Raw genomic sequence first — 27,497 nt, 5'->3', positions numbered from 1 at the left:
TTATTTTTGTTTTACATACACCTTATACGTATAGCCTGATATAGCATAAAACTACACAGTTTTATACAATATTTTAAATAACTCTGTGCATCAAAAGAAGTTTGTGGCACCATCAGAAAGCAAATCCCAAATGGTTTAGGAACCCCTAACTTAAAATAACTTGTCAGGCTATTTGAATTGTAGAAAATACTGCCGTACTTTCTGTCGCAACATATGGAAACGCATCCCCAAGACCATTTTTGCCTTACAAAAATGGATGAAAGTAGTCTCCTTATGATGACCTCTTTATTTTATATTAAAGGTGGAACAAATTGCTTCTGATCCCCTGAGGCCACACATAGCTACAGTTTTTTGTACTATAGAATACTGTACAATCATTGTTAGATTTGTTAGACTGTTATTAGCAGTGTATTTCTAAACTGGCAAGATTTCTATAGCTTAGACCTCTTTCTTGACAGGCTTATTATGTTTGGTGGAACTTTGAATGTGTTCATAACTTATTTTTAAGGCAGCTGCCACCAATCTGTAGTTTATGGGCAGTTTCAAACCCTTTAAATTTCATGTAATGCAGTAGCAAGATTATAGGCCAATTGATCTATACTATTTTCTATAGTACTGTTTGAAGCCTGCGGCTTCTGCTGTAATAATTATTGTTATTAATGCTGTTTTATTACATCAGGGGTTCCAGACATATATTCCTTGGGAAACATTCCAGGAATATAGATTTATTTTGGCTTTCAATAAGATAGTATTGTCAAATTTGACTACCAGGCAGTACTTCCAGGAAGCTGAACAGTGTGGTGGTTTTGATGTAATTTTAGAGAGGGAAAGGTGATTTATGCCTTTCCTGCTGAAGCAGTGCCTATTTATCAACTCACATTTGCATGTATTTTAACTGCTAGGTTGCCAGGAGCTAGGGCTAACAGCGGGAGCTCACCCTATCCCACGGATTCAAACTACCAACCTTCAGATCAGTACAAGAGTTTAATTTATTGCGCCACTGCAGTTCCATAAGTCAGTACTAATTTTATATGGAGAAATCTGACAATACAATTTATTTCAGTTTTTCATTTTTCTAGTCTAAAGACTAGTTTGTCTCATTTCTATGCATTTTGCCATTTGCCAATACATGCATTTTTTGCAATCCGACCAAAATATACTTTTTTGTCCCAATACCTTTATAATCTAATTAATTTCATTTGTTATTTTTATACAACATATTTGCTAGTATGTGCATTTAAGCATATATTTTAATAGCATATTGAATCTTTAACAGAAGTGTGATTTCAGAGAATAACTATATTTCTATCTCATTCAGAAGCATGAAATGGGCATATTCTGATTAAAATGTGAAACCAAACTCTCTCATCTCTAATTTTAAGTAAATTTTCTCAAATAAAAATCCCACTGAGTTCTCTTACTCCTTTTTTATTGAGATATTAAGCTTGTTAAGAGTCAGGATTAATTCCTTTTAGTTGTTACAGTGGCACAACTCCCTATTGCAGTCAGCTATATTATTTTCCTTATATCTGGTACTAGAGGAATATATTCTTTAACTGTGAAATGTTCCTACCATTAGTTTTCAGATTTACATTCAAAGTGTAACAGAGTCTGAACTCAAATCTCAATGTTAGTTCTTTGGTATTAGTTAGTTCTTGTAGCATTAGGAAAGCAACATAGCATGTTTAGAGGCTTTTTTACACATTTGTATAGAATTTGGAGGCATATTATACCATAAAGACTAGATTACTCACACTAACTTTCAGACAGGTAGCTTCAGGGCTCTTTGGGCTAAACATCTATAAAATGTACTGCTCCTCAGTCTTGACAATAAATTGTAATTTGTCCATGCACTGTCTTCTTAGTATTGGAGTAGCTTCTACAGTATCTATTAAAGTTTAACTAAGGACTTGATATAACTGAATGAAATGACAGCTTGCTTGAGAGGCTACTTTTGTTTTTTTTTTTGCCAACACTCCAACTGCTGACTTTCAGTGATTCATCTTAAAAGAGTTGCAGATGATGAGAGTATGCTTTATCGACAGTCCACTCCCTGTTGATACATTTGATGATCTGAGCTGGTATTAAAAACTTTCCTGATCCCATTTGTTCAATAGTTGCCTTTTTCAGGGGAGAAGAAACAATTTTAATGCTGGGACCAGTCTATGCAGAACTGTTTCTGTCTTAGGGTTTTCACTTCCGTTTCCTGGCTGCTGGTTTTTTATTGTACTCTATTCCAAACAAGAGTGCTTGATGCTGTGTCTTAGGGCAGGTTGCTAGTGGTGTAATATTTTCACCATTTATGCCCACTCATTTCCTACTGCAGTGAAGGCAAAATAGTAATCCTGGAATCTAGTCCCAGTCAATGCCTTTTCTATGGGGGTTCAGAGTGCCTGCCTTCCATCTTAGGGATGCCACTCTTGTTGTGGAGTTGCTTCTGTTGTCTTCTATCCATGCAGATTGAATTAAACAAATGATCAAATGCAGTGTTTATTATTATTATTATTTGTATTATTATTTATTGTGTCAGAAGTGAATTGAGAATACAGTTATTACATATAAAAAAAACCACAGAGTTAAAATTTGGCATTATACAAAATTTCCCTTCATCAGAAGCGGGCCACTTCGAGTGACTCCGGTGTTGCTGTAGGAAGCTCCTCCATTGTGCATGTGGCGGGGCTCAGACTTTATTTATTTATTTTGTATCAAAAGCATTGCATACATTAGTATAAAACTGATAAAAATAGAAGGAGCACAAGCGGCTAAATATCTTTTGACCAAAAATGGGCAACAGTGACCGTATTGTCTGTAGCCTTAAACAATTCTTCCTCTTTACATGAGGCAGAACATTGCAGGCAGGCATACAGATGTGGAGTTGTCTGTTCTGCTCCGCAGTCACACAAGGTGAAGGATTCTTTTATTATTTATTTATTTATTTATTTACAGCATTTATATTCCGCCCTTTTTACTCAGGGCAGATCACATTGCACACATAAAGGCAAACATTCAATGCCATAACATAGAACAGAGACAGAGACAAGATGCAGGCACAGGCTGGCCTCGAACTCATGACCTCTTGGTCAGAGTGATTTGTTGCAGCTGGCTTGCTATTCAGCCTGCGCCACAGCCCGGCCATGTTTAAGTAGTGCCATGTTGCCAGGTTATCTTTTGATCTGCCCAGTCCACTTATGAATCTGTTCAGGGACTTTCAAGTTGCCCATTCTTGGTTTGCCCCTGGAGGAAGACCCTTGTGGGGGGCCATCTTGTTGGGATTTCCTGGTTTAGCTGCGTAGAGAGATACTCTTGCTGTTGCTGGGGGAACCTTAAGAGGAGTGGTGGAAACTACAAACTACAGGAAAAGAGATGCCACCTGAACATCAGGAAGAACTTCCTCACTGTGAGAGCTGTTCGGCAGTGGAACTCTCTCTCCTGGACTGTGGTGGAGGCTCCTTCTTTGGAGGCTTTTAAACAGAGGCTGGATGGCCATCTGTCGGGGGTGCTTTGAATGCGATTTCCTGCTTCTTGGCAGGGGGTTGGACTGGATGGCCCATGAGGTCTCTTCCAACTCTACTATTCTATGATTCTATGATTCTATGAAGCTTTTCCTTGATTTGAGTCTCAGACTGCATTGTAGTAAGTGGTCTGTGGTTTGCTCTTCTCCACACTCGCATGTTGTGGATTCCACTTTATAGCCCCGTTTCTTAAGATTGGCTCTGCATCTTGTGGTACCAGAGCGCAGTCTGTTCAGCGCCTTCCAAGTCGATTATTATTAGCATCACCATTATTATTTATACTGAACTGGAGCTGGTCCCCAAACCACTGGTTGTTAGTCTCTTTACAACAGGAGTGGGCAATTCTAGAAGCCTAGGAGGCCGCATTAGCCCTCTAAATAGGGCTTCTTAAACATTTCCATTTGTGACCCCTTTCGGCCTGAGAAATGTTCCAGTGACTCCAAGTATATTGTTGTATAAAACAGATATAAAAACTAAACATTTATTAATAAATCAGCATTTGCAAGGCTTGCTAGACAGACTAATTTTCCTTCTTATGAAGTACAACTGAAGCATCTTCTGCAGAGTCCACTGTAAACACTGCACAACTGATTCATGTTAATGTTTAAAACAGTTATTAGATGATGTTCAGAATACCTTTACTATTTTTGATACATTTTTCAGAATCCCAACATTGAGCTAAGAGGATTCCATTTGAGGATGGGCCCCACAGTTTAAGAAGCAGTACTTTAGAAGACTTTGATGGGCCTCATCAGTTCCTGTAAATATATTTCCTCTGATATCTATAGAGCATTACATCATGTGTTGGGTTTCAGAAAGTCCTCTTCTGGACCTAAATTGTCCCCAAAAGCACACCAAATGTGGTGGAAATGCAACACATGCCCTCTAGTGGACATTCTGAAGCATTTCAGGACTACCCCCTTTTTTAAAAAAAAGAGAGAAAAAAAAAGATTTTAGCCCCAGAAAAATCAAAGGGGGAGGGGGTGGGAGGGAGCAGCTACAGAGGCTGCGGGAGATTACTCATCCCACCTCTGGAGTGCATTTAGGGGCATTCTTGAGCATGTGCGAGTATATATATATATGTGTGTGTGTGTGTGTGTGTGTATGTATATATATACGCACATACACACATATACTGATGAACACCGATGAACATCAGTACAGTTCTGTTGGGCAGAAATGGCTGCCCCTCCCCCCAATCAGCCTGAGGAGCAATGATTTAATTAATTACATATAGTGTTTTTCTTCCACTTCAAATGGGCAATAAAATAATTGTGTTTGCTTTGTTTCAAAAATATGTATTTAAATGCAATATAACATAGTTGGCCCTTTGTATCCGCAGTTTCTACATTCATAGATTCAACCAACCACAACTTGAAAATATTTGAAAAAAATATAAAATCAGATTTTGATTTTGTCTCACACTGAGCTATTTATTTATTTCGTGTCAAAAGCATTGTACAACAAATACATTTCAAATAATGGAAATAAAAAAGTAAAAAAAGAAATCACAAGCAATTAAATAGTTTTGGACCAAAAGCGGGCAACAGCAACCGCATTGTCTGTAGCTTTAAACAACTCCTCCTCCGTACATGAGGCAGGGCATTGTGGGCAAGCATACATATGCTGAGTTGTTTGTTCAGCTCCACAGTCACACAAGGTGGAGGATTCCTCCAGGTAGTGCCACCTTGCCAAGTTGTCTTTTGATCTGCCCACTCCACTTCTGAGTCTGTTCAGGGACTTCCAAGTTGCCCATTCTTGGTTTGCCCCTGGAGGAAGACCCTCTTGGGGGGCCATCCAGTTAGAATTGCCAGGTTTAGCTGCCCAGAGAGACACCCTTGCTGCTGCTGGAGGAACATCAAGAGGAGTGGTGGTTCTCATGAAGCCCTTCCTTGATTTGAGTCTGGTGGGAGGAGAGTGATAGCCATGCAGTGGGTGGCTTTCACAATGTTCAACCTTTTTTTTCTCACCGTTAGCAGCAACTTCCCGTCGCACGTCAGGAGGGGCAATGCCAGCTAACTTGTAGAGTTTATCAACAGGTGTAGGTTTAAGGCATCCCGTGATGATTCTGCATGTTTCATTCAGTGCTATGTCCACCTGCTTTGCATGGGCAGACTTGTGCCAAACAGGACAGGCATACTCTGCAGTTGAGAAAGACAAGGCCAGGGCTGATGTTCTTATTACTTGTGGGTCTGCTCCCCATGCGCTGCCAGTCAGTTTCCGCAGGATGCTATTGCGTGCAGCTACTTTGTGCTTGGTGTTCATGCAGTGTTTCCTATATGTTAGTGTTCTACTGAGCTGATCTGTAGGCATGTGCTAATGTAGTTTCCTGCCACTTTACAGATCCTCAGGCTTTCTCCATCACTTGTTCAAATTGCTATTTTATCTAATACCACTTTTCTATTGCTTTGTATATAATGGAACTTGAGCATCTGTGGATTTAGGTATCCATGGGGGTGGTCCTGGAACCAAACACAAATAGATACTGAGGATCTACTGTAATCATATTTATGACCAAGCTGACCTCCCCTCCTTTCCTTCTGGATTATACTACCTTGGCATTTTTCTTAATATTTTTCTTCTGTGCTTTGATTAGTGACTCACTGTCTGGTTTTTTTCTGCTATTCTTTAATGCTTGGATATTCCGATTGTTCCAGTGGCTCCAAGACTGAATTTGGCTCAATTGGCTCTAGTTTGCACAAATTGGTCCAAATTGACCTGATTCAGTTTAGGCTACAGGTTGACACAGGCTAGTAAAGGAGGACAAGTTTCTTTGTTCAAGAAATACTGAAGGGATATGTTTTAGGACACAATGTCAGTTTGTGTAGGGCGATGGTGAGCTTTGTTTGACACAGGCAATACAATAAATTAATCTAGCATTCATACAGAGATATACCCCAAACTCTGAAAGACATACATTCTTAAGGGAATTTTGGATAGAATAGGTGATGCAGAACTTTTAAAAGCACTTCCTTTTAGCATAGGTACAGAATTGTTGAGATTCAACCCTCTTTTATCTTCTTTGTATTACTGTTCTTTCTGCCTATTTTCGCTTAGCTGTGTCAGTTTCCTTTCTGAGAAATGCCTAATTTCTCTTTGAAGCCCCAACATTGGTGGCCAATTTTTGAAAGTGGCACTTGATATATGTTTTCAAGAGCAGCAGGTGTTTGTTATCAGCTTAGAGTGTGTTGAAGATCTATGCCTATTCACTGTTTCTTTCTAGGCTTAATGAATACAGGAATGTGACAGGGAAATGGGCAGAATGTTTTTGTTTGACTATCATATTTACATGTTGGCATAAAAATACCAACTTCTTGAGTGAGAGGCACTTAGATTTTTATAGAAACACTTAATTTCTTGCATTCATCGAGCCCATAATCCAGTTGAAGTTCAGCTCTTCTAAGTCCTGGCTATTTCATTGAGAACCATAGAGTGTAATGAGCTCATCGAGTCCAATCTCCTGTTCAGTGCAGCATCTCCAGTTAAGGTCTTCCCATCAGGTGGCTGTCTAGCCTCTTTTTGAAAACAGCTTGAGAAGGAGATCCTCATCATCTCTCTAGGCAAGTAGTTCCATTGCCAAACTGCTCTCACTATCAGGAAGTTCCCATTGATGTTCCATTGAAAATGGCCCTCCTGTAAATTAAAACCATTAGACCTAGTTCTGCTCTTTGAGGCAGTAGAGTTCAGGCTTGCACCTTTATTTTTGTGGCTGCCCTTGAGTTATTACTGTGTTTCCCCAAAAATAAGACATCCCTTGAAAATAAGACCTAGTAGAGATTTTGGTGAATTGCCAAATATAAGACATCCTCTGAAAGTAAGACCTAGGAGGAGGGAGCTGCTGCAGCAGAGGAAGGCACATGCAGCGCAAAGGAGAAGGAGGGAAAAATGTGCGCCTTTCCCTCCTTTCCCTTCATGCCACACGCACCTTCCTCGGCAGCAGCAACAGCTTCCTCTTCTTCTGCCGAGGAAGGCGCATGCAGCACAAAGGAGAAGGAGGGAAAAATGTGCGCCTTTCCCTCCTTTTCTTGCATGCCACATGCACCTTCCTCGGCGGCAGCAACGGCTTCCTCCTCTTCCGCCGAGGAAGGCGCATGCAGCACAAAGGAGAAGGAGGGAAAAATGTGCGCCTTTCCCTCCTTTTCCTTCATGCCACACGCACCATCCTCGGCGGCAGCAACGGCTTCCTCCTCTTCCGCCGAGGAAGGTGCGTGCGGCACGAAGGAGAAGGAGGGAAAGGCGAAGGAGGAGGGAGCTGTACACAGCAGCAGCAACAACAAGAGGGAGGCTGTTTTACACTTCCATTGATCAAGTTTACACTCAGCGATCCATGCTTATAATGCATTGTGGTCAAAACATGATTAAAACATGGTATAGTCTCAGGACTGTAACTATAATTTTAAAAAGTTTTGGTAAATACGTCTAAGTAATGATAAATCAGAATTTTCAACACCATGAAAGCAATATAGACAAGAAAGCTCTAAAAAGACATTAAAATTGGCCATCCAGTGCTGCCTTAGTGAGGCAGCTTGAAATCTATTATTCACTCATATATAGACAATTGGGCAGGCTAATATGAATACACTTTCTGCTGGTATTGCCTATAATCCTTTTTCTCAGTCATTTTGCCCTTTGTTGTGTAGCAAGGGTTATTGAATGTCATTGAATAAATCTTGCTTTGTGTTCATAAATATCGGGATCGGTAAATGTACCATAGATTGTTGTACATGGAAATAATGGTAGTAACAAGAAATTCTTGATAGGATTCACAGTTTGTCTGGTTATGCTGGTTTGTGATGACAGCTCTGTATATAATAATTGTTCATTTTTCATGAAAAAATAAGACATCCCCTGAAAATAAGACCTAGCACATCTTTGGGAATAAAAAAATAATATAAGACACTCTCTTATTTTCAGGGAAACAGGGTAAAAGAGTATGACCATACCACCACATAGTCCTAGCTTCATTAAACTGAACACGCCCAGCTCCCCCAACCTCTTCTCATGTGTTTTGTTTATCCTTATTTCCTTCTCTAATCTTGCTCCACACATAGTTTTCACTTTACCATTGAAGCTTTAAGTATATACCTATGACTAAAGCTGTATTCTGTGCATGTTCACATCGTGTTTAGAGAAATGACAAAAGCAAACCAGTTATTGATATCCCCTTAAAAAGAAAACTGTAGTCATAGACATATGTTCACATCGTAATTAGAGAAAAGGCTGGGTTTACTGTTTTTAAAGGTCCAAAACATTACCTATTTTAACAATGCATTTTATGCGTATTTCTTGACTGTCTGTAAATGTGCTTGCCTTCTCTCCATTTGCCATCAAAATGATTTTGACTTTTGATGACCTTATGAGTGGAAGGCCTCTGCTCAGGTCTTTATCATCTGAGACATGTAGTGTCCTTAATTGACTCAATTCACTTGAAGTGTAGCCTTCCTCTTTTTTTACTGCCTTCTATTTTACTCAGCACCATAGTCCTTTCCATTGAGTCATGTCATCCCATCATATGTTCAAAGTATGGTAGCCTCTGTTTATTCGCCTTGGCTTCTAGGGAAAGTTCAGGTCTGGTTTGCTCTCAAGATACCCATTTACTTATCTTTTTAGCAAACCATGTTATACTTAGAACTCTCATCTAGTACCATATTTCAAATGATTTTTCTCCAGATAGTGTTGAAATGGACCCTGAAAACTATGCTGTGAACTAGTTAGCGCAACTCTTACCCATTGTCCTTAAATCTTCTAAGTCAGAGAAAAATGATGAACTAACCACACTGCAGTTCTCATGTTATTTCTGTGTGAAATATAACCTTGTTAAAAACATCTTCAAACTGGAGTCCTGGTTGTTTTCTAAGTGTTGGTCCTTCATGGTGAGAGAGATAATTCTAAGTTTGCAGTGTTGTCATGTTCTAAATGTTCAAGCTAGAAGGGAAAACAGTATGACCCTCTATGTCCATAATTTTTAAAATCAAAATTATACTACTAGAAGCTTCAAATAGGCTAATTGTAGTATTTGAATATTATGTTTATTTAATAAAAATTAAAGCATTCTTTGTTAATAACTTAACTTGAATATTATGTATTATGAAGGCAATGGTGTGATTATATTTATTGCCTGTCACCATGGTGGGTGGGTGGGAAATGCCAGTTGGAATTTTCCTGCTCATGACATTCCCCATGTGAATCCTAATTTAATAAAATCCACTTGAGTCTGTTAATAGACTTTTCCACTTCATCTCAGTTAATATTCAGATGAAGTGGGAAAGTTTATGAATAGCCTCAAGTAACAAATAAAATTCATGTTTCTAGAGTATGTGACAATGAACATGCTGATGTCTTTTCTGCTGCATAACTTGATAAACGTTTTTCTATGACTGCAGATATTGACTCAACTGGGATGATTGATTCCGCTTCCTATTTGGCTTTTATGATCAGCCTGATTTAAACAGATACACCAACACAGGTGTTGTATTCTAGGCGTACTTTAGTTACACCCCATTTAGATTACTACAGTGTGCTTTACTTTGGGGCTGTCTTTGAAGAGTATCCAGAAACTTAAGCTTGTCCAAAGAACTGCAACCAGATTTTTGGCTGCAAGGATCACAAAATTCCCTTGATGCAACAGATCTACTGGCTTCCAGTTTGTTTCTAGGAACAATTCAAAGTATTGGCTATGAAGTATACAGACCTATATATACAGACCCGGGACTCAAAAAGACCTTGTCGTGGGTGTCTACTACAGACCTCCGAGTCAGGATGAAGGACTTGATGAAGCTTTCTGTCAACAGCTGACCAAACAGGCACAAAGAAGAGATATAGTAGTCAAAGGTTCGCAAGGCTAAAGCGCAAAATGAGCTCAGGCTTGCCAGGGACATAAAAAACAACAAAAAAGGTTTTTTTGCTTACGTTGGTAGAAAAAGGAAGAAAAAGGAGGCGATAGGGCCACTGCAAGGAGAAGATGGGGTGATGGTGACAGGGGATAGGGAAAAGGCAGAACTGCTTAATGCCTTCTTTGCCTCGGTCTTCTCACAAAAAGAAAGCCATCTTCAACCTCAGCAACATGGAATGGACGAAGGATTGGGGGAAATCCAACCCCAAATAGGGAAACAAGTTGTCCAGGAACACCTGGCTGCTCTAAACGAATTCAAGTCGCCAGGGCCAGATCAGCTACATCCAAGAGTATTAAAGGAACTAGCGGAAGTTATTTCAGAACCACTGGCAATCATTTTCGAGAGTTCTTGGAGAACAGGAGAATTCCCAGCAGATTGGAGGAGGGCGAATGTGGTCCCTATCTTCAAGAAGGGAAAAAAGAACGACCCAAACAATTACCGTCCGGTCAGCCTCACATCAATACCAGGCAAGATTCTGGAAAAGATCATTAAGGAAGTGGTCTGCGAACACTTAGAAACAAATGCGGTCATTGCTAATAGTCAACACGGATTTACCAATAACAAGTCATGCCAGACTAATCTGATCTCTTTTTTCGATAGAGTTACGAGTTGGGTCGATACAGGGAATGCCGTGGATGTAGCCTACCTGGATTTCAGTAAGGCCTTCGACAAAGTCCCCCACGACCTTCTGGCAAACAAACTAGTAAAATGTGGGCTAGACAAAACTACGGTTAGGTGGATCTGTAATTGGCTAAGCAAACGAACCCAAAGGGTGCTCACCAATGCGTCGTCTTCATCATGGAAAGAAGTGACAAGTGGAGTGCCGCAGGGCTCCGTCCTGGGCCCGGTTCTGTTCAACATCTTTATTAACGACTTAGACGAAGGGTTAGAAGGCACGATCATCAAGTTTGCAGATGACACAAAACTGGGAGGGATAGCTAACACTCCAGAAGACAGGAGCAGAATTCAAAACGATCTTGACAGACTAGAGAGATGGGCCGAAACTAACAAAATGAAGTTCAACAGGGACAAATGCAAGATACTTCACTTCGGCAGAAAAAATGGAAATCAAAGATACAGAATGGGGGATGCCTGGCTTGACAGCAGTGTGTGCGAAAAAGACCTTGGAGTCCTCGTGGACAACAAGTTAAACATGAGCCTACAATGTGATGCGGCAGCTAAAAAAGCCAATGGGATTTTGGCCTGCATCAATAGGGGAATAGCATCTAGATCCAGGGAAGTCATGCTCCCCCTCTATTCTGCTTTGGTCAGACCACACCTGGAATACTGTGTCCAATTTTGGGCACCGCAGATGAAGGGAGATGTTGACAAGCTGGAAAGCGTCCAGAGGAGGGCGACTAAAATGATTAAGGGTCTGGAGAACAAGCCCTATGAGGAGCGGCTTAAAGAGCTGGGCATGTTTAGCCTGCAGAAGAGAAGGCTGAGAGGAGACATGATAGCCATGTACAAATACGTGAGGGGAAGTCATAGGCAGGAGGGAGCAAGCTTGTTTTCTGCTGCCCTGCAGTCTAGGACACGGAACAATGGCTTCAAACTACAGGAAAGGAGATTCCACCTGAACATCAGGAAGAACTTCCTCACTGTGAGGGCTGTTCGGCAGTGGAACTCTCTCCCCCAGACTGTGGTGGAGGCTCCTTCTTTGGAAGCTTTTAAGCAGAGGCTGGATGGCCATCTGTCGGGGGTGCTTTGAATGCGATTTCCTGCTTCTTAGCGGGGGGTTGGACTAGATGGCCCATGAGGTCTCTTCCAACTCTACTATTCTATGATTCTATGATTCTATGATATGGCTCAGGCCCAGACCAAGCTTCCCTATATGAGCCTGTCAGGACTCTAGATCATTAGGAGGAATCCTTCTCTCAGTTCCACTGCCATCATTGTTGATGGGGGCATTTTAGTGGCTTCCCTTGGGCTCTGGACCTCCCTTCTCAGAGAGGCCAGAATGGCTTCCTGCTTGTCTTTCCATCAACAGGCTAAAACTTTTTCATTCAGACAGGCTTTTAAAACAGAAAAGGGCTAGAAGGTTCTGTATTATTTTAGTAGAATTGTTTTAAACAGTTTTTTATTTATTGTATAAATCTATTTTAATTATTTAATGATTGAATTATTTCAAATCTATTTTAATATTCAGCTTTTATATGTTTTTAAATGTATCAATTTTAAATTATCAGCCATTTTGGGTCCCAATTCTGAATAACGGATGGCATGCAATTGGTTAAATTACTTTCAGAATTTGAGAGTAAAGTCGCCTTTCCAATCCAACTGAAAATGGAGATAACTTGAGACTTAAATGGTGCATAACTTATACCATAAACTGTCAGAATTCAGAAGCAGATGTGCTGCGCTTTTGTCTTCCTCCTTCCTGTTCATTTTGGACAGAATAAGTATCTTGTGTAACAAAAACCTGGATGATGCATCTCATACAAATTATTTACTTTAAGCATACTCTGTTATGGGGAGAAATTAGCATACCATGGGAAAACACAGTGAATGATAAAGACTATTGAAACAAATTCCTTTGATTGTTAGAAAGAGAAATAACTCCAGTATTTGTCCTTCTAGTGTCTATGATTTTACCTGGCTTTACACATTAGTAAGGACTACATATTTGTTACAAAAACAACAATAGCAACCATGACAAAAAACAGTGTGCTGATTTCATGGAAACAGTTCAGATTTTGTGTGCCAAAAGATGATTCTGGAAAAAATTAAATAATTATTCGGTTTTGTAAATAATAGATGTACTTAGGTATATAGGGATGAAAAAAGGAATGATAAGGAATAGTGTGATTTCTCTTTTAATGAGCATTTTCTCCTAGAACAAGATGCATTAGTTCTGGGAAGGGGTCATGTAGAACTTGGAAATACATTTTGTAAACTTATTAGTGTGACCTTTACCTCATTTCCTTCACCTTCTTCTTCATAAGAAGATAGATGTGTTTCACTAAAATTTAAAAATCTCAGCCCCTACTCTCATCATATTAACGTCCCTATAACTTGAAAAACGTGCAGATTGTGACTTGATACACCCTGCATATAGCCTTCTTGTTGTTTTTGAAGCTTCTCTGAAGATCTTTTTACAAGGAGTGGGAGGGTATTGTATCACTGTTTGCTGCAGACTAGGGAAGCATGACTTGAGGCTCGGAAATATCAGGGGGTTATTTTATGTCCTCTGCTCAGAGGGTTCATGGTTAATGACAGAAGGTATTGACACACAAGGATACCGTGGAGCTTTGTTTCTGTAGAGCACCAAACCTAAGTCACAGGTAATCAAAGAAGCAGTAATGTTTCTAAAATGCAAACCCCTGTTTCAAGGATTTAGAGCCTGAAACTGAGACAGGGAAGTGTTTGTGTGTCACCTGTTACTTATGCAAGGAATACTCGGAGGTAGTTTTGATGGTACCTTCCCCTGAAATACAACTTATAGCACCTAGTATTTGTTGTCTACTATCCAAGTACTAACCGTGTCATAAGTTCAGATGGGATCTGGTGCCTTTAGGACATTAAGATCAGGACAGCAAGTGTGTTTGAGGAATGGGTTGGTGCAGATAGTGTGAACAGGGGAAGAACAATCAAATCAGTACTGACAATGTATGTGGGCGAATAATACTTGACTAAGTGCTACGTTGCCTGTATCTTAGTTTTGCTCATAAGACTTGAGGCCACTACTTGCAGGTTTGGGTTTTTTTAAATCCTAACCCCCACCATAGCCATTATACCAGGTTAAGAGTGTAGATATGTGTGACTGTGCAGTGAATAGCTGCCTTACTTGCCGTCATTTTATTTTTCTTTGGGGATGTAATTCTACGCTGTGCCGTCTATTACAGATGCATTGGAGGGCAGTTACAATTTTTATAACCACTTTTGTGACTAAATCTGTTATGGAAAATTAATTTGGAAGTTAGATAATTTGTTTTCCCATTTCTGATGAAACAGGCATTTAATTGGTTGGTGGCTTTTAGATGTGTTTGAATGGACTTGTACACGCAATAGATTCCCCCCCCCCCCCCCCCAAAATAACCTATTGTATTCAGAAGCAAGTAATGTGGAAAGGTGGGTGATTTTTCAAGATAAGTAATTCTGTGAAAGCAGGCAATGTGGTGACTTAAAATTGGATAGTGGAGATCTGAATTGAAATCCCCCAAAACTCCCTGTGAGATATTTGAGCTATTTATTAGTCTTAATTGGTCATATGGTTCTGATTTTAACATTCTATAAAAAGGGATTTGGCAACACATAATATGTTTGTGCATGACACTGCTATTAAGCGAATATTCATGGTCCTTCGGATTTCTTTCTGTGCCTTGGAAAGTGTGGGGAAGGACAAGCTAGGAGGATACTTTAGATGTGAGTAGCTTACAAACTTCCCAGCTTTGATCCTTTACTTTGTTTTGCAAGATCAGTAGTCATCTGTTGCCATTTCTGCTCTCTTCCTCTGCTTCAAGTGACATTCATGTAAGCCCTCCAGTGTAAGCAGATAGGTGAAGCTTGTTGAGAAGATTCTTCTCCCATAATCTAACTTAGAGTGAGAGAGGGACATTCATGACAAAGGCTATTAGGGACTTGCAGTGGTTTATGAGAATGGTGTGTGGAATAGCAAGTTGACAAAATGACATCTTGACAAGTTGGTAATTGCCTTACTGAAGAAATCTCTCCTGCTATTGCAAGATTTGTCCAACAGAATTGCTCAAGGTGGTCTTTGGGGTGAATTTTAATATAGTTTTGTGTTCTTGACGTTGAGTGCACCTTACTCAATGTTAATGAGTTCTATATGCTTGAATTCCTGTGTTACCTATTCAGAGTTTTCAAGATGTGGCAGCTTTATATTTAATAATCTAAGTACTACTTACTTCTCAAAATGCAAAATGAGGGGGAAAGGACAATTAGATTTAGCCACTTTGAGTCTCCTTTGGAAGAGATAAAGCGGGACATAAATAAATACAACAACAACAACAGCAATAGAACTATAGGGACTAAAAATAACTTTCTCTCTTGCTTTAAACAAATCTCTTATTTTATATGAAACTATCTTATGATGAACCAGTTCACTTACTTACTACTATTTCAGCTCATAGTGGCTGTTCAAAGCCTCAGGCTCTGTTACGGTAGCAGTGCTGGGGTTTGAATTTGTACCTTTCTGCTTGCAAGCCATGTGCTTTCCCAGTATAGTCCCTGTTGAGACATTTGTTTACTTTATCAGTATAGTTGCATTCAAAGACACCATAAAAAGATAGAAAAGTAATTATGCAAAATTATTTAGTCTAGGTGAAAAAAAAAAAGTCTAACAAGCTTCCAGTCCACTTCCAAAGATACGAGCACTGTAGAGCCCCCAAAAGTTTATGCTTGAGTTACCATAGTTTCAAAGGTGTTACAGGATTCCGTTACATCTTTTTACTCATAAAGTTGCTTCTACATTACTTCAGGACCTGGAACAACTTTCTGTTTCCTAAGTCTATTCTTATGGGTGCTTTCTTCCTTCCATTTTAGGCATGGTCCTGGTGCGTAGCGAGAATGGCCAGTTATTGATGATCCCTCAACATGCTTTGGCACAGATGCAGGCCCAAGCACATGCACAGTCCCAGTCTCAAGCGACCATGACTCCTCGCCCTGCCACACCTACCAGTGCTTCTCCAGTCCAGCTCTCGACTGTGCAGGTCAGTTCACTGAGAAATGTAAGTAGAAGACAACCTTAAATTTTCTTATATTTGAAGGTATCTGAGTTGGCCTCCTCCAGAGGCTCAAGCTATCATGATGTGCCTTGAAGTGTATTCTGAATGTCTACCAAATATTTTCCTGTTCTGATGATATGTTGGCAGACTTCGCAAGATACTGCCTTCTGTTTCTTCAAGATTATGGTGCTATACTTTTACCAGAGCTTCCTCAAGTATTGAGGTAAGCTTTTCTTCCTCATCAAAGGATCTCATTGCCTGGCTCTAAATCAGAACCCATTGATGTACATATAGAACCTCAATTTCCAAAAATATCTAGAGAAAAAAAAACACACACAATATCAAATCTCTGGCTGAAATAAGTGGTTCAAATATGCAAGTTTGCAAATATTTTCTTAATTTGCTGCATAATTTGATATAGCATTCAGTTTTCCATACTGTAAGGAATTGCAAAAGAAGGGGACACAGAATATGAGAGAGGGAGACTGGAAAAAGGGACATATTTTTGAAGTTTATGCTTGGGATGAGAAACCACCAGTCCATGGGACATCTTCAGCTGTTGTCTCAGATTGGCACTTTTGGGCCAAAGAAGGTTTCCCAATCTGGTCTAAGTGGAGAGGTTGATAGTTGTGATGGGAGGAATCTCAGTCACTAGTCACTACAATTCCTATTAATAGCTGTGGGTTGGATATATACTTGTACAGATTTATGTATATGGCAGATAATCCCAACACATATTTACATCTAAAACTATATGTAATAGAAATACTGCTTTTCTTCTCTTTTTTTCTTCTTAAATTAGAGTGGTCACTGCCAATATCTATTTGGATACCTACTTCAGTGATACAACATCTCTGTTTCGGCCCCAGTCTTTGTGATAGAAATGTGATAGTTATAAGTAAAACCTCTGAAATTAACATGTTTCTAATGAGCAATTGTGGTTTTAGAAGGGAATAAGCTCAACAGGAAATTTCAGAACGCTGACTTAGGCTCAGACTGGACCATTATGTTGGTGACACACACAAAATTCTATCAGTGTCATTTAGTTATTTGTATTTAGTGTTATTTGTATTTAGGAGTGAATGAAGAATTGAGGGAGGGAGGAGCTGGTAAGCACCTTCTCTAAAGCAGTGTCTCAGGGTGCTTTTTTCTGGGTGTAGGAAGTAATAGTCCTTCGGCAAGGAGGTTTAAAAAGCAGTTTAGGATGAATGCAAAAATGTCATGGCGTTTTTGTAGCCAGACACAGATAATTCCTGTTTTCCAAACCCTTTTAATGTTGCTCACTTTTACAGGGTTTACCTCCCCCTTAAGCTGTTTCTTTTTAGAAATTGGTTGGAGATTTATCTTGCATTTCACTGTTCTCTTGTTAGTTGATTGTCCAGATGTTTTATAGTTTTGATGTTTGTATTGTTTGTCAGTTCTTTTGGGAATGTCAAATAGCCATGAAAAAGCAGGTCATAAGTTCCGCAAACAAATAAATGAGACTGTCTGATTGTCGCTCTGATTATATCCTCCCATGGTAGTTTTTCAGTACAGATAAAATTTTAAAAACCAGTTGGAAACTCCCTGTTGATAGCTCATTTCTCCATGGAAAATTGAATTTTGCACTGAGTGCCATGTCAAATATTTGGAGACAAATTGTAATTACGCAGTTTCAGGATCCCTGCCCTGCACAGTAATTCCTTCTTGGAGCTGTATGTCTCCTCTTGTTTCTATTATTAAAATTCCATATTCTGTGCTTAGGAAATTTCCAGGATTTTTATTTACTTATTTACAATTACAATTTTTGTAAAATGTTTGCATCCAAGAATTTTGAAGTGATAGACATCAACATAACATAAAATTATTATGTCATGTATTGTTTATGAGGTTGAAGAAATAGAGGTCAAGTTGAAGGATTTCTAAAATAAGTCTTTTTATAACATGTCTTGAAAACTCAGAATACTTGGAGCCTGTCAGATTTATAATACAAGAGCATCTCCTATAGTACAAGCCAGTATAATAAAGAACCCCCTCCCAGCGAATTATTAGTACAATGTAACTATCGAAATGTGTTTGGTACAACATTCTCCAAATTCCCCATGTTATATGGGAATATTGATTTTTTTACGTGTCAGGAGCAACCGGAGTTGCTTTGGTGGTTCCTCTTGAGAACATCTATAGAGAAGTTTTGTTTAGGATTATGGCTTTAAATGACTTGCAGCTCATCCATATAAAAATCAGACTTAAATTGATAGGTGTAACTGTGTTGTCGAAGGCTTTCATGGCTGAGATCACAACTATGGCACCCCAACTTCTGAGGATGCCTGCCATAGATGTGGGTGAAACATCAGGAGAGAATACTTCTGGAACATGGCCATATAGCCCGGAAAACATACAACAACCCTGTAATTGTATGTTTTTAAAATTGGGATTGAAATTGATTTGTCTCAAATATTAGTTAGGAGAGAACATTTCCAATAAAAAGTAGATTTTTATTTCATGGTTTTAGAGAAAGGCATCTGGATAGGAACGTGTGCATTATTTTATGAACAGTTATTATTGTTTTAAATTATTTTATTCAGTTCAAACATCATAGTATAATTTGATGAAGAAATGATTTTTAATCTTCCACCCTCAAAACTATAACGGGGCTCCCATTACCTGACTACTATAATGTCTGTTTAAAATCTTTACATTTTTAATCTGCTGTTTTTGTGTATATTTAATGTTCTGCATAATTTTATGGGTTTACATACATGAAGAATAAGCAATAGATTTGACTCTGTGAGATGTGCCTGTCAAGCAGTGTAAGCCATTTAAATGTGCAAGTTACCTGAAGACAGCACAGAAGATTAAATTTAAACTGAATTTCCTGAGACAAAGTTTTTGCCTACTTTATACATATGTCTTTCTTAGACAGCTGTGTTCAAATGGATCGATTTATATATATGTAGCTGCCTCTCTTTGAATGTACTTGGGATTCTTTTTGCAGGCTCCTGGAACACCTATAATTGCACGGCAGGTGGCCCCGACCACTATAATCAAGCAAGTGTCTCAGGCACAGACAACTGTACAGCCCACAACAACATTACAGAGGCCGCCCGTAGTTCAGGTACATTGGTCAAAATAGTCCCTTATATCTTAAGTGAACAATTAAATATGCTTCAAGAATCAGGATTATGCCTTCCAGTTCTGGCTATCATCTCATTCAAACTGAGACTGCATCCTAGTACGTTGCTTCACAGATTTATCAAATATGTTGTTCTTGTGTGCCTTCAAGTCTCATGCCAATTCAAAGACAAACTTATCACAAGGTGGTTTTGGCAGAATTTGTTGAGAGGAGGTTTACCTTTGCCATCCTGTGAGGCTGAGATAGTGTGACTTCCCCATATCACCCAGTAGATTTCCATGGCGAAACATGAATTTGATGCCTAGTTTCCTAATGTTCTAGTCCAGCACTCAAACTTCTATGTCACTCTGGCTTTCTATTAGATATGACTAACTGATATTTTTTACGAATGTACCATATTATTACTAAATTACCATAGGAAACTCTCTGATGGAACTGGTCCACCAACCACTACTTCTAGTACCACTAATCCCAGACAGGTGTACATGTGTTTTGAGTATATTGACATTGTGTATGACAGATAAGTCTGTGTGAAAATTGCTCCCTATAAGCCAGGAATTAATATAAACAAAATAATATTTAATTTGGCCTTTCTCTTATCTGGTCTAATTTTGATTATTCTATCTAGAATAAACTTGTGAATCAGGGAATGACATCAGTAGTGACATACCAACTTCGCCTTGATTCAGTGGATCTATTTTAAGAAATTAAATTTAAGCCACAAACATTTTCTTAAGGTGATTTGTCCTGAACTGCAATCAAACTATACTTGCACACCTTCCACTTAGGCACACCTTCCATTAGTGTCAAGCTTCTTATGCTGCTGATGATTCAGAATAATTCTTGTGAATGGCTACTCACAACTGCTTTAGCCTTTTAGTTGTAAGTAGACCTAGGACTTTGCCAGACAAGCCCTATATCCCAGGGTCTGATCACAGGTTTTCTGTTTATCCCAGATTATCTGGCAGTGCGGACTCATATAATCCAGTTAAAAGCAGAAAACCTGGGATCAGATCCTGGGATATAAAGCCTGTCTGGAAGGGCCCCTAGTGGACAGGAATTTTCTTTAGTGTTTTCGCCTTTAAAAACAGCGTTAGACAGTAGTTTATTTTAAGACATTTCCATTGAGACTTTCCTTTTCACATGTAATGATTGGATGCTAACTGTTATATTACTGATGTAACATGAACATCCATTGTCTATTCTGTTGGCATACACAGCACCCCTTGAAAGAATTTTGAATGATTCTTAAGAAGCATAGATGAAACAGGTGCATGTGACTGTCCCTACAGCAAGTTGCACACATGCCTTTAATCAACTTCCAGAGTTTTCAGATTTGTAAACTTTGTGCCATCTGGCGGCCACTTCTTAAACTGAATCAGATAGATATCTAAGCAGGTCTTGTTATCTGGAAGCAGGTTTTATGACTGTTGTGGCAGACACTGTGATCATGATTCATTCTCTTTTTGTTTATGACCTTGCTGTATAATTGGCTAATGTCTGTTTTACGTTGCAGCCTCAGATTGTTCTGGGTAGTCCGGCACAAACGACAACATTAGGAACAGCATCTGCGGTGCAGACTGGAACTCCTCAGAGGACGGTGCAAGGAGCCACAGCAACCTCAACTGTGGCCACAGTAAGATCACAATAACTGTTTGCTGCAAGGCAAAAGCCAGCTCTTATCGGCTTTCTAACAAAAATGCATTTTTTTCTATGTTCAGTTTGGGGCATACTAATGACTACATTAACACAGTGAATGGTCCGTGATAAACTTTATGAGTAGGAAACTAAGTGAGTTGACACAAAACACAAAATGAAGATGAAGATTACTACAATGTACAAGTGATATACAAAAATAAAAAACCCTCCAAATAATTTTAATTTCCATAATTATGTCATAAAGACTTTTAAAACAAAAGTTTAAATATCCTGCTCAGACTGAACAGAATATCCCACTTCTGACACCAAAAATGTTATGAATAACTTTTCAATAACTTTAAAGCATAGGTTCTTTTTATTGCAATTTCAGTCTGAGAGGTATAGCAGAATTTTTACAGAACAACAAAGAACAACATTTAGACATACAGACATACAGATTCTATGCAACTACATTGGATTCACAAACAACCTACAGTTACATTGGCTAAGAAACAAACAAGGGGGGGGGTTTACATTTTCATTCTTCATTCACACACAACATGCATCCATCTTCATGCACACAAATATTACCATATTCTTTCTCCCTCCTTGGAGAAGCACCTGCTTAGGCCAGACCCAGCTTCCACTGCTGCCTGCCAAGACATAGTTCCAAAAAGCCAAACGCCAAAACTTCAAAAAGACCATGACTCCAAAACGCACTCTTTTCTCTTCCCATGAGAAAAAGAGGCCCCAAAAAGTGAACAGAATCCTGCTTTCCCATAGCAGATCTGCCACTCCCAAGTACACCATCTCCACTGAGTATGGCGGGTGAACAGCGTCGCTGTCTGTCACACCTTCTGGACTGTCATAAGGTTACTTACAGGGCCGGCCGGACATATTTTTTTATATAAAGCGGGGAGGGGAAATTGCGCCCCCCCGCCTCCTGCGCCCCGCCGGCGGGCCCCGCCTCCCGCGCCCTGGCCCCGCCTCTCACGCAGCGTGAGAGGCGGGGCCAGGGTGAGCTGCGTGGGAGGCGGGGCCAGGGTTGGCCCCGCCTCCCACGCAGGTCGCCCTGGCCCCGCCTCTCACGCTGCATGAGAGGCGGGGCCAGGGTGTGGGGGGCGGGGCCAGGGTTGGCCCCGCCTCCCGCGCAGCTCAGCTTGCCAGTCTGGCCTTTTCCAGGGGGCCAGACTGCAGCAAAGGTCCTTGCAGGCCACGATCGCGGCCTGCAAGGACCTTTGCTGCAGTCTGGCCCCCTGGAAAAGGCCAGGCCGGCGAGGCTGAGCTGCGCGGGAGCCTCCCGTGCAGCTCACCCTGACCCCGCCTCTCACGCAGCGTGGGAGGCGGGGCCAGGGCGCCTGACGGCACCCCCCCCCCCCCCCCGGGCCTGCGCCCGAGGCGGCAGCCTCACGTGGCCTCCGTGTTGGGCCGGCCCTGGTTACTTATATAGCAATATTTTGCTGATGATGTTGTCCCAAAGTTGTAAATGAGTGATAGACGTCTTCCATCCTGGAATATCCTCAGTTTCCTGGACTAGATGTTGATTCCTCTTGATTGGTGTTAGCAAACACAAGTACTCTGCCCCAAAGTTCATCAAGTCAGCAAATGTTGACAGATGTTAACAGATGTAAACATTTCTCTTATCAGTCGCAGTTCTTATCACAGTTTGCTGGGCAGATCAACTATTTCAGGTCTCATTAGCAGGTTTTAATTACAGTTCCTGAGCAGGTAGTTTTCCAGGCCTTAGTCTACAGACTGATGTCTTCAAATGTACTAACTCATTCATTCCTCTCATTCATACCACATATCATATATGCATATTTTGGTCACACTAATACATGATAAATTTGTAAAAATGCACGTTGCATGTATTACATAGTTCATTCTGTTCCTAGTCTTGGTGTGAGAGAGTAAATAATTTTGGAGGGCACTGAAATGCTACTCCTTCTGCAAGTACTAGAAAGCTTATTCAAATTGCTTTTTAAATTTTTTCTTTGTAGAAAGAAAATGGTTTCCATTTTTAAAGAGTGAATGCAGAGGTTTTTGAAAGCCAGATTTTGTGTGTGTGGGGGGGAGGGGGAGCAGGGGGGGTTTACTGCTTATACACAATGAATAAAAATACTTTGGATTCTCATTGTTGATAAAAGATGGACTTGACCTGGACTCTAGAATGCTCAGGAGGCATATTTAAAACTTCTCTTCTTTTTTACTTTGATTCTCCATCTTTCCCTCCAACAGGAAACCATGGAAAATGTGAAGAAATGCAAGAATTTCCTCTCTACGTTAATAAAACTGGCCTCTTCTGGAAAGCAGTCTACAGAGACTGCAGCTAATGTGAAAGAACTAGTTCAGAACCTACTGGTAAGATAACACACTGGATTGGTACATAGTAAAGGTAAAGGTAAAGGTTTCCCCTGACGTTACGTCCAGTCGTGTCCAACTCTGGGGGTTGGTGCTCATCTCCATTTCCAAGCTGAAGAGCTGGCGTTGTCCGTAGACACCTCCAAGGTCATGTGGCTGGCATGACTGCATGGAGCGTCATGGTACATGTGGTGACCTAAATCATGGCTTAGGTGATTTGGAATGACCAGTGGTGATCCCCCTTCCCTGAGTCCTCCTTTACATGTGAAGTTTTATTCAACTTTGCAAAGCTGAATAACACTTCAACTTTGTTTTAGATCAAACCACAGATGCAACTTACATCCAAACTCAAGGAAGCAGTAGCTAGTTTGCATTCAAGTTAGTTAGGAATTGAATCCCCCAGTTTTAAATCTGATTTGTTTGTAATAAGTTCCTTCCAAATTGACTACACTTCATCAAGTCTACACATAATATGAAATGGTAGCTTATTCTATGAAAAGTTGAATTCATAATGTTTCTAACATATTTATTCAGTGTTGGTAGTAAGGTAATTGTAACAATAGTAGTAGTAATTCACCTATTTTTGGTGAGTGTCTGTCTGCTAATTGGGCAATGCTTGTGTTTTGATATTTAATTTCTTTATTAAAAAGGACCATTTGTTAACAAATATGAAATCAAAATTTAAAAAACCAGTTTGAAAAGAGAAGAATTTCAACCTACTTGATACAGACAAATGTTTTACCAGTTATGGATTACTAGTTTCTGAAACTAGCAGAGAGGATAAATATGAATGTGTGCTTAATTTTTAAATTATTGAATTTTTAAAGAATATCTTAAATTTTAATCTTCCAACATACTTAGTAAAATTCCAAGTTAAATTATCTTCTTGTGGTGTTTATCAGCAAGGAAGATGTGATCCGTGTTATGTGGATACAGTTCTCACTATCTCTCATCTATACTGACTAAATTGTATAGGAATTTTAGTCCAGCAGCATGTGGAGGGCTGCATGTACTCCACTATTAATTTGAACAGATGAGAACTTGATATCAATATTCATTATCTGTATCTAAGTGTGAAATTTGTTCTACAGGATGGAAAAATAGAAGCAGAAGATTTCACCAGCAGGTTATACCGGGAACTTAATTCTTCACCTCAACCTTACCTTGTGCCTTTCTTAAAGGTAATAAAAGCAGTTCTTTCTTCCTTGTGTCATATCTCAGAGTAATAGGCCCAGTCCTTCTTAATAATGACATTACAAGCAAGTTACAATATTACATGTCTGATTGTGACCTTAAACCACAATACTAACTCTTGTGAAGATTTGTATGTTTTAACAATTTCTGTTTGGAAATGTTTTTCACCAGATAAAATTGTAGAATCTGTGTTATGAGTGATGGTAATGTGTGATGTATGCATATATCTACTCACTCCCCACACTCTCCTTTTTTTAAATTAGAAGTGCTGTATTTGTCATGCTAAGTCACATAACATAGAATATCACATAACACAGAAACAAATAGAAGCTTGATGGCTAGGATTGACTTCCAGATGGTTTTCTGTTAACCGATCCTAGGACTTTGTTATAATAGCAAGGTTCTGTTAGATCTGATTATGGTGCAAAATATATTCATGTCTGATTTTGTTTAATTCGAGCTGCTAATGTGTTAAACTCTGCAGTCTTTCTGGACTATCCTGTGGGATCCACAATGAAATGCCAAAGCTTACGCTCATAAGGCACTTTTTGTCAGAAGTCAGTGTCTTGAGCATTCCTGTCAGATCTGTGCAGTCAAGGATTACAGAATGTAGATTTTCTCCCTTCAGGGATAGGTTTTTTTCTTTAGTTTGAAATAGGTTTGCAAGTACTCTCCGTAGTTTGGAAATGTTAAGAGTTATGTAACTTTGAAATTTTAGCAGTATAATGTAATGTATATAGTTTAGACAGGGGAACAAAGAATAGAAGTAAAGTGCTGTAAATAAGAGATATGCAACAAAGTAGGGAATTGCCATTATGCCCCTTTATATGTACATTCTTCTAAAAGGAGATAATTGAAACATGTGTGCTGTGAAAGCTAACCATTTCTCAATGGGGATAACATTTTTGTCAAGCTACTGCGAATACTGTTCCAGTATCCTAACCTCTTATTATATATAATAATCTAATCAGATACTATATCAAACTTTATAGGTACATATGGGAAAGGACTATCCAGTCACTGTAAAACTTTTGGGTGAATAAATAGATCTTGAAATAGTGTCCGTACTACATTAATTTATTTGAAAAACTCTTGATGCAATTTTATATACCATAGTTTTTTTCTACTCTGTGTGATGTTGATTTTGGTCATGCTATTGGGATGCGTATAGGAGAGTTTCTTTTGATTCTCATCATAGGGTGATGGGTGCAGAAATCACTTTGTTTGGGTGGGAAGGCTGATTGTGTTACTCCAGTCCACTTCTCATTTTAGAGGAATTATTTATCATGTAGGAGTACGTAATTAACATATGTATTCCTATGTATCAGACTGAGAAAATACAGGCTTAGTGTCCACCTTGCTTAGATATAACATTGTTAAGCTGTGACACTACACTTGTTCTTTTGTTGTGAATTGCTAACTGAACAAGTTTAAAAACATCTCTAGCTCAATCAGGGATATTGCTGCACTTCTGTTAAATTTGTCATCTGATTAGAGAGAGTTTTCCACAGAGCAAAACATTGTCACTTGTGAATTATTCAACAGTGGAAGGAAGTGTGGCAGATACATCCTGGGATTTTCTGTTGATAGGATAGGATTTTAAAAAAAATCTCTGCTTAATAAATTTGAGATGACATAAGACCCATTTGTGTCCCCTATTGCACAGAGCTCCCATTCACTTGGGTCTATAACTGTGCCTTTTGGATGTGCATAGTCTTATTGAAGTGACTGAAACTTGATACATATGTAGTTTGAGCAAATGTTTTGGATGTTAACATTTGCTAAAGTGAAGTATAACACTAATTTCCTTTCTATTCTTATAGCGGAGCTTGCCTGCCTTGAGACAGCTGACTCCAGACTCAGCAGCGTTCATTCAGCAAAGCCAGCATCAGCAGCCCACGACGCAGCCCACAACTGCTCTCACGGCTGTGATGCTGAGCGGCTCGGTTCAGCGGACAGCCGGGAAGACCACCGCCACCGTAACGAGTACCTTGCAACAGCCGGTCATCAGTCTAACGCAACCAACGCAAGTTGGGGTTGGCAAGCAAGGGCAGCCCACACAGGTGGTACGTAAACCAAAAATGAATTTGTGCTACCATTGGTCTCCCAGGAAATTGATCATTTTACTTCTCAGAACTAGCTAGCAGTGTTTGTTAGTGCATGTAAAATCTTGCTAGTGTTTCATGGGTGTTCTGAACTAAATAAGATGTTATAATAGTATGCAAGTCACACATCAGTTTTAAACCTTACAAATATATTAGAGTCATCCATACAAAAACATCTCTAGGATGGCTCCATGTGAAGCTAAGAGTAAGATAAATGTGCATATGCTAAACCTTTCCTTGCCCATTTATTGCTCTAGATTACTCAGCTAATAATGCTGTTATGCCCATTCTTTTGTGTATCATTACAGCTCCTGAAGATGAATTTTATTGGAAGTAGATCCATAAATTAAAGAAAGACGTATTTCCTATAGTACAAAATTAACTGTTTGGGTTAATTGTCATGAGATGACCACTAGCTTAAATGGGTTTTTGAAAAACGGAGCCTATGCCAACCAGTGTGTATGCACTAAGAGAATTAATAAATAGAAACTCCATGTTAGGAAACAGTATTATTTAATGACAAATGCTAGAATAAGGCAGAAAGTAATTGCCATGTCCATCATATCTTGATTGTGAGTTTTCAGGAGTACTTGGCTGTCCAATTGTGGAGACAGAATTTTGGACTCAATTAATTGAAAGGTGGTTGTAGGGCACCTTCTGCTCTCTTTAATTTGATGGTAAATGGTCTTAAAATTGACATCTGATTATGTTTTGATTACTGTGAATAACTGTCACATTACTGTTTTTCGTTATTTGAAAAGTAAACCTGTTTCAATTCATATATTGAACCTGGGTTGGATGGTCAGGCCTTGAAACAGCAGGGTCACTCTTTCAATACGATCCTTGTGACCATCACTGGCATTCAAAAACAGCAGCTTCTACTGGTCTCATAAGAACAGGGGCACTCAGTTTGCAGTTTGTAAGCCCACCTTGTTTTCATACTCTTTGTTGCCCATTAATTTGAAATTTGTTGCCTCCAGCGATGTTCACTCATT

General features: G+C 39.5%; 1 protein-coding gene and 1 non-coding gene across 5 annotated transcripts in view; both read left to right on the top strand.

Moving 5' to 3' along the window:
• taf4 (TATA-box binding protein associated factor 4) overlaps nt 1-27,497 on the top strand; it is an 87,415-nt gene that overhangs the window by 37,445 nt on the left and 22,473 nt on the right. For 3 of the 4 annotated variants that reach the window (XM_008110153.3, XM_062979014.1, XM_008110151.3), the window contains exons 3-8: nt 15,911-16,095; nt 19,067-19,186; nt 20,721-20,840; nt 23,081-23,203; nt 24,295-24,384; nt 26,221-26,463. In XM_008110153.3, the coding sequence (XP_008108360.2) occupies nt 15,911-16,095; nt 19,067-19,186; nt 20,721-20,840; nt 23,081-23,203; nt 24,295-24,384; nt 26,221-26,463 (881 nt within the window). The remainder of the gene's footprint in view (nt 1-15,910; nt 16,096-19,066; nt 19,187-20,720; nt 20,841-23,080; nt 23,204-24,294; nt 24,385-26,220; nt 26,464-27,497) is intronic. The other variant, XM_008110152.3, reaches the window with a different exon arrangement.
• On the top strand, nt 9,716-9,803 carry mir5437 (microRNA mir-5437). The gene has a single exon (NR_130037.1). It is a non-coding gene; the product is annotated as a microRNA mir-5437 (primary transcript).

This window comes from Anolis carolinensis, chromosome 4 (genome assembly GCF_035594765.1).
Source record: "Anolis carolinensis isolate JA03-04 chromosome 4, rAnoCar3.1.pri, whole genome shotgun sequence".
NCBI classification, from domain to species: Eukaryota; Metazoa; Chordata; class Lepidosauria; order Squamata; family Dactyloidae; genus Anolis; species Anolis carolinensis.
This window is presented reverse-complemented; position numbering and strand designations above follow the sequence as displayed.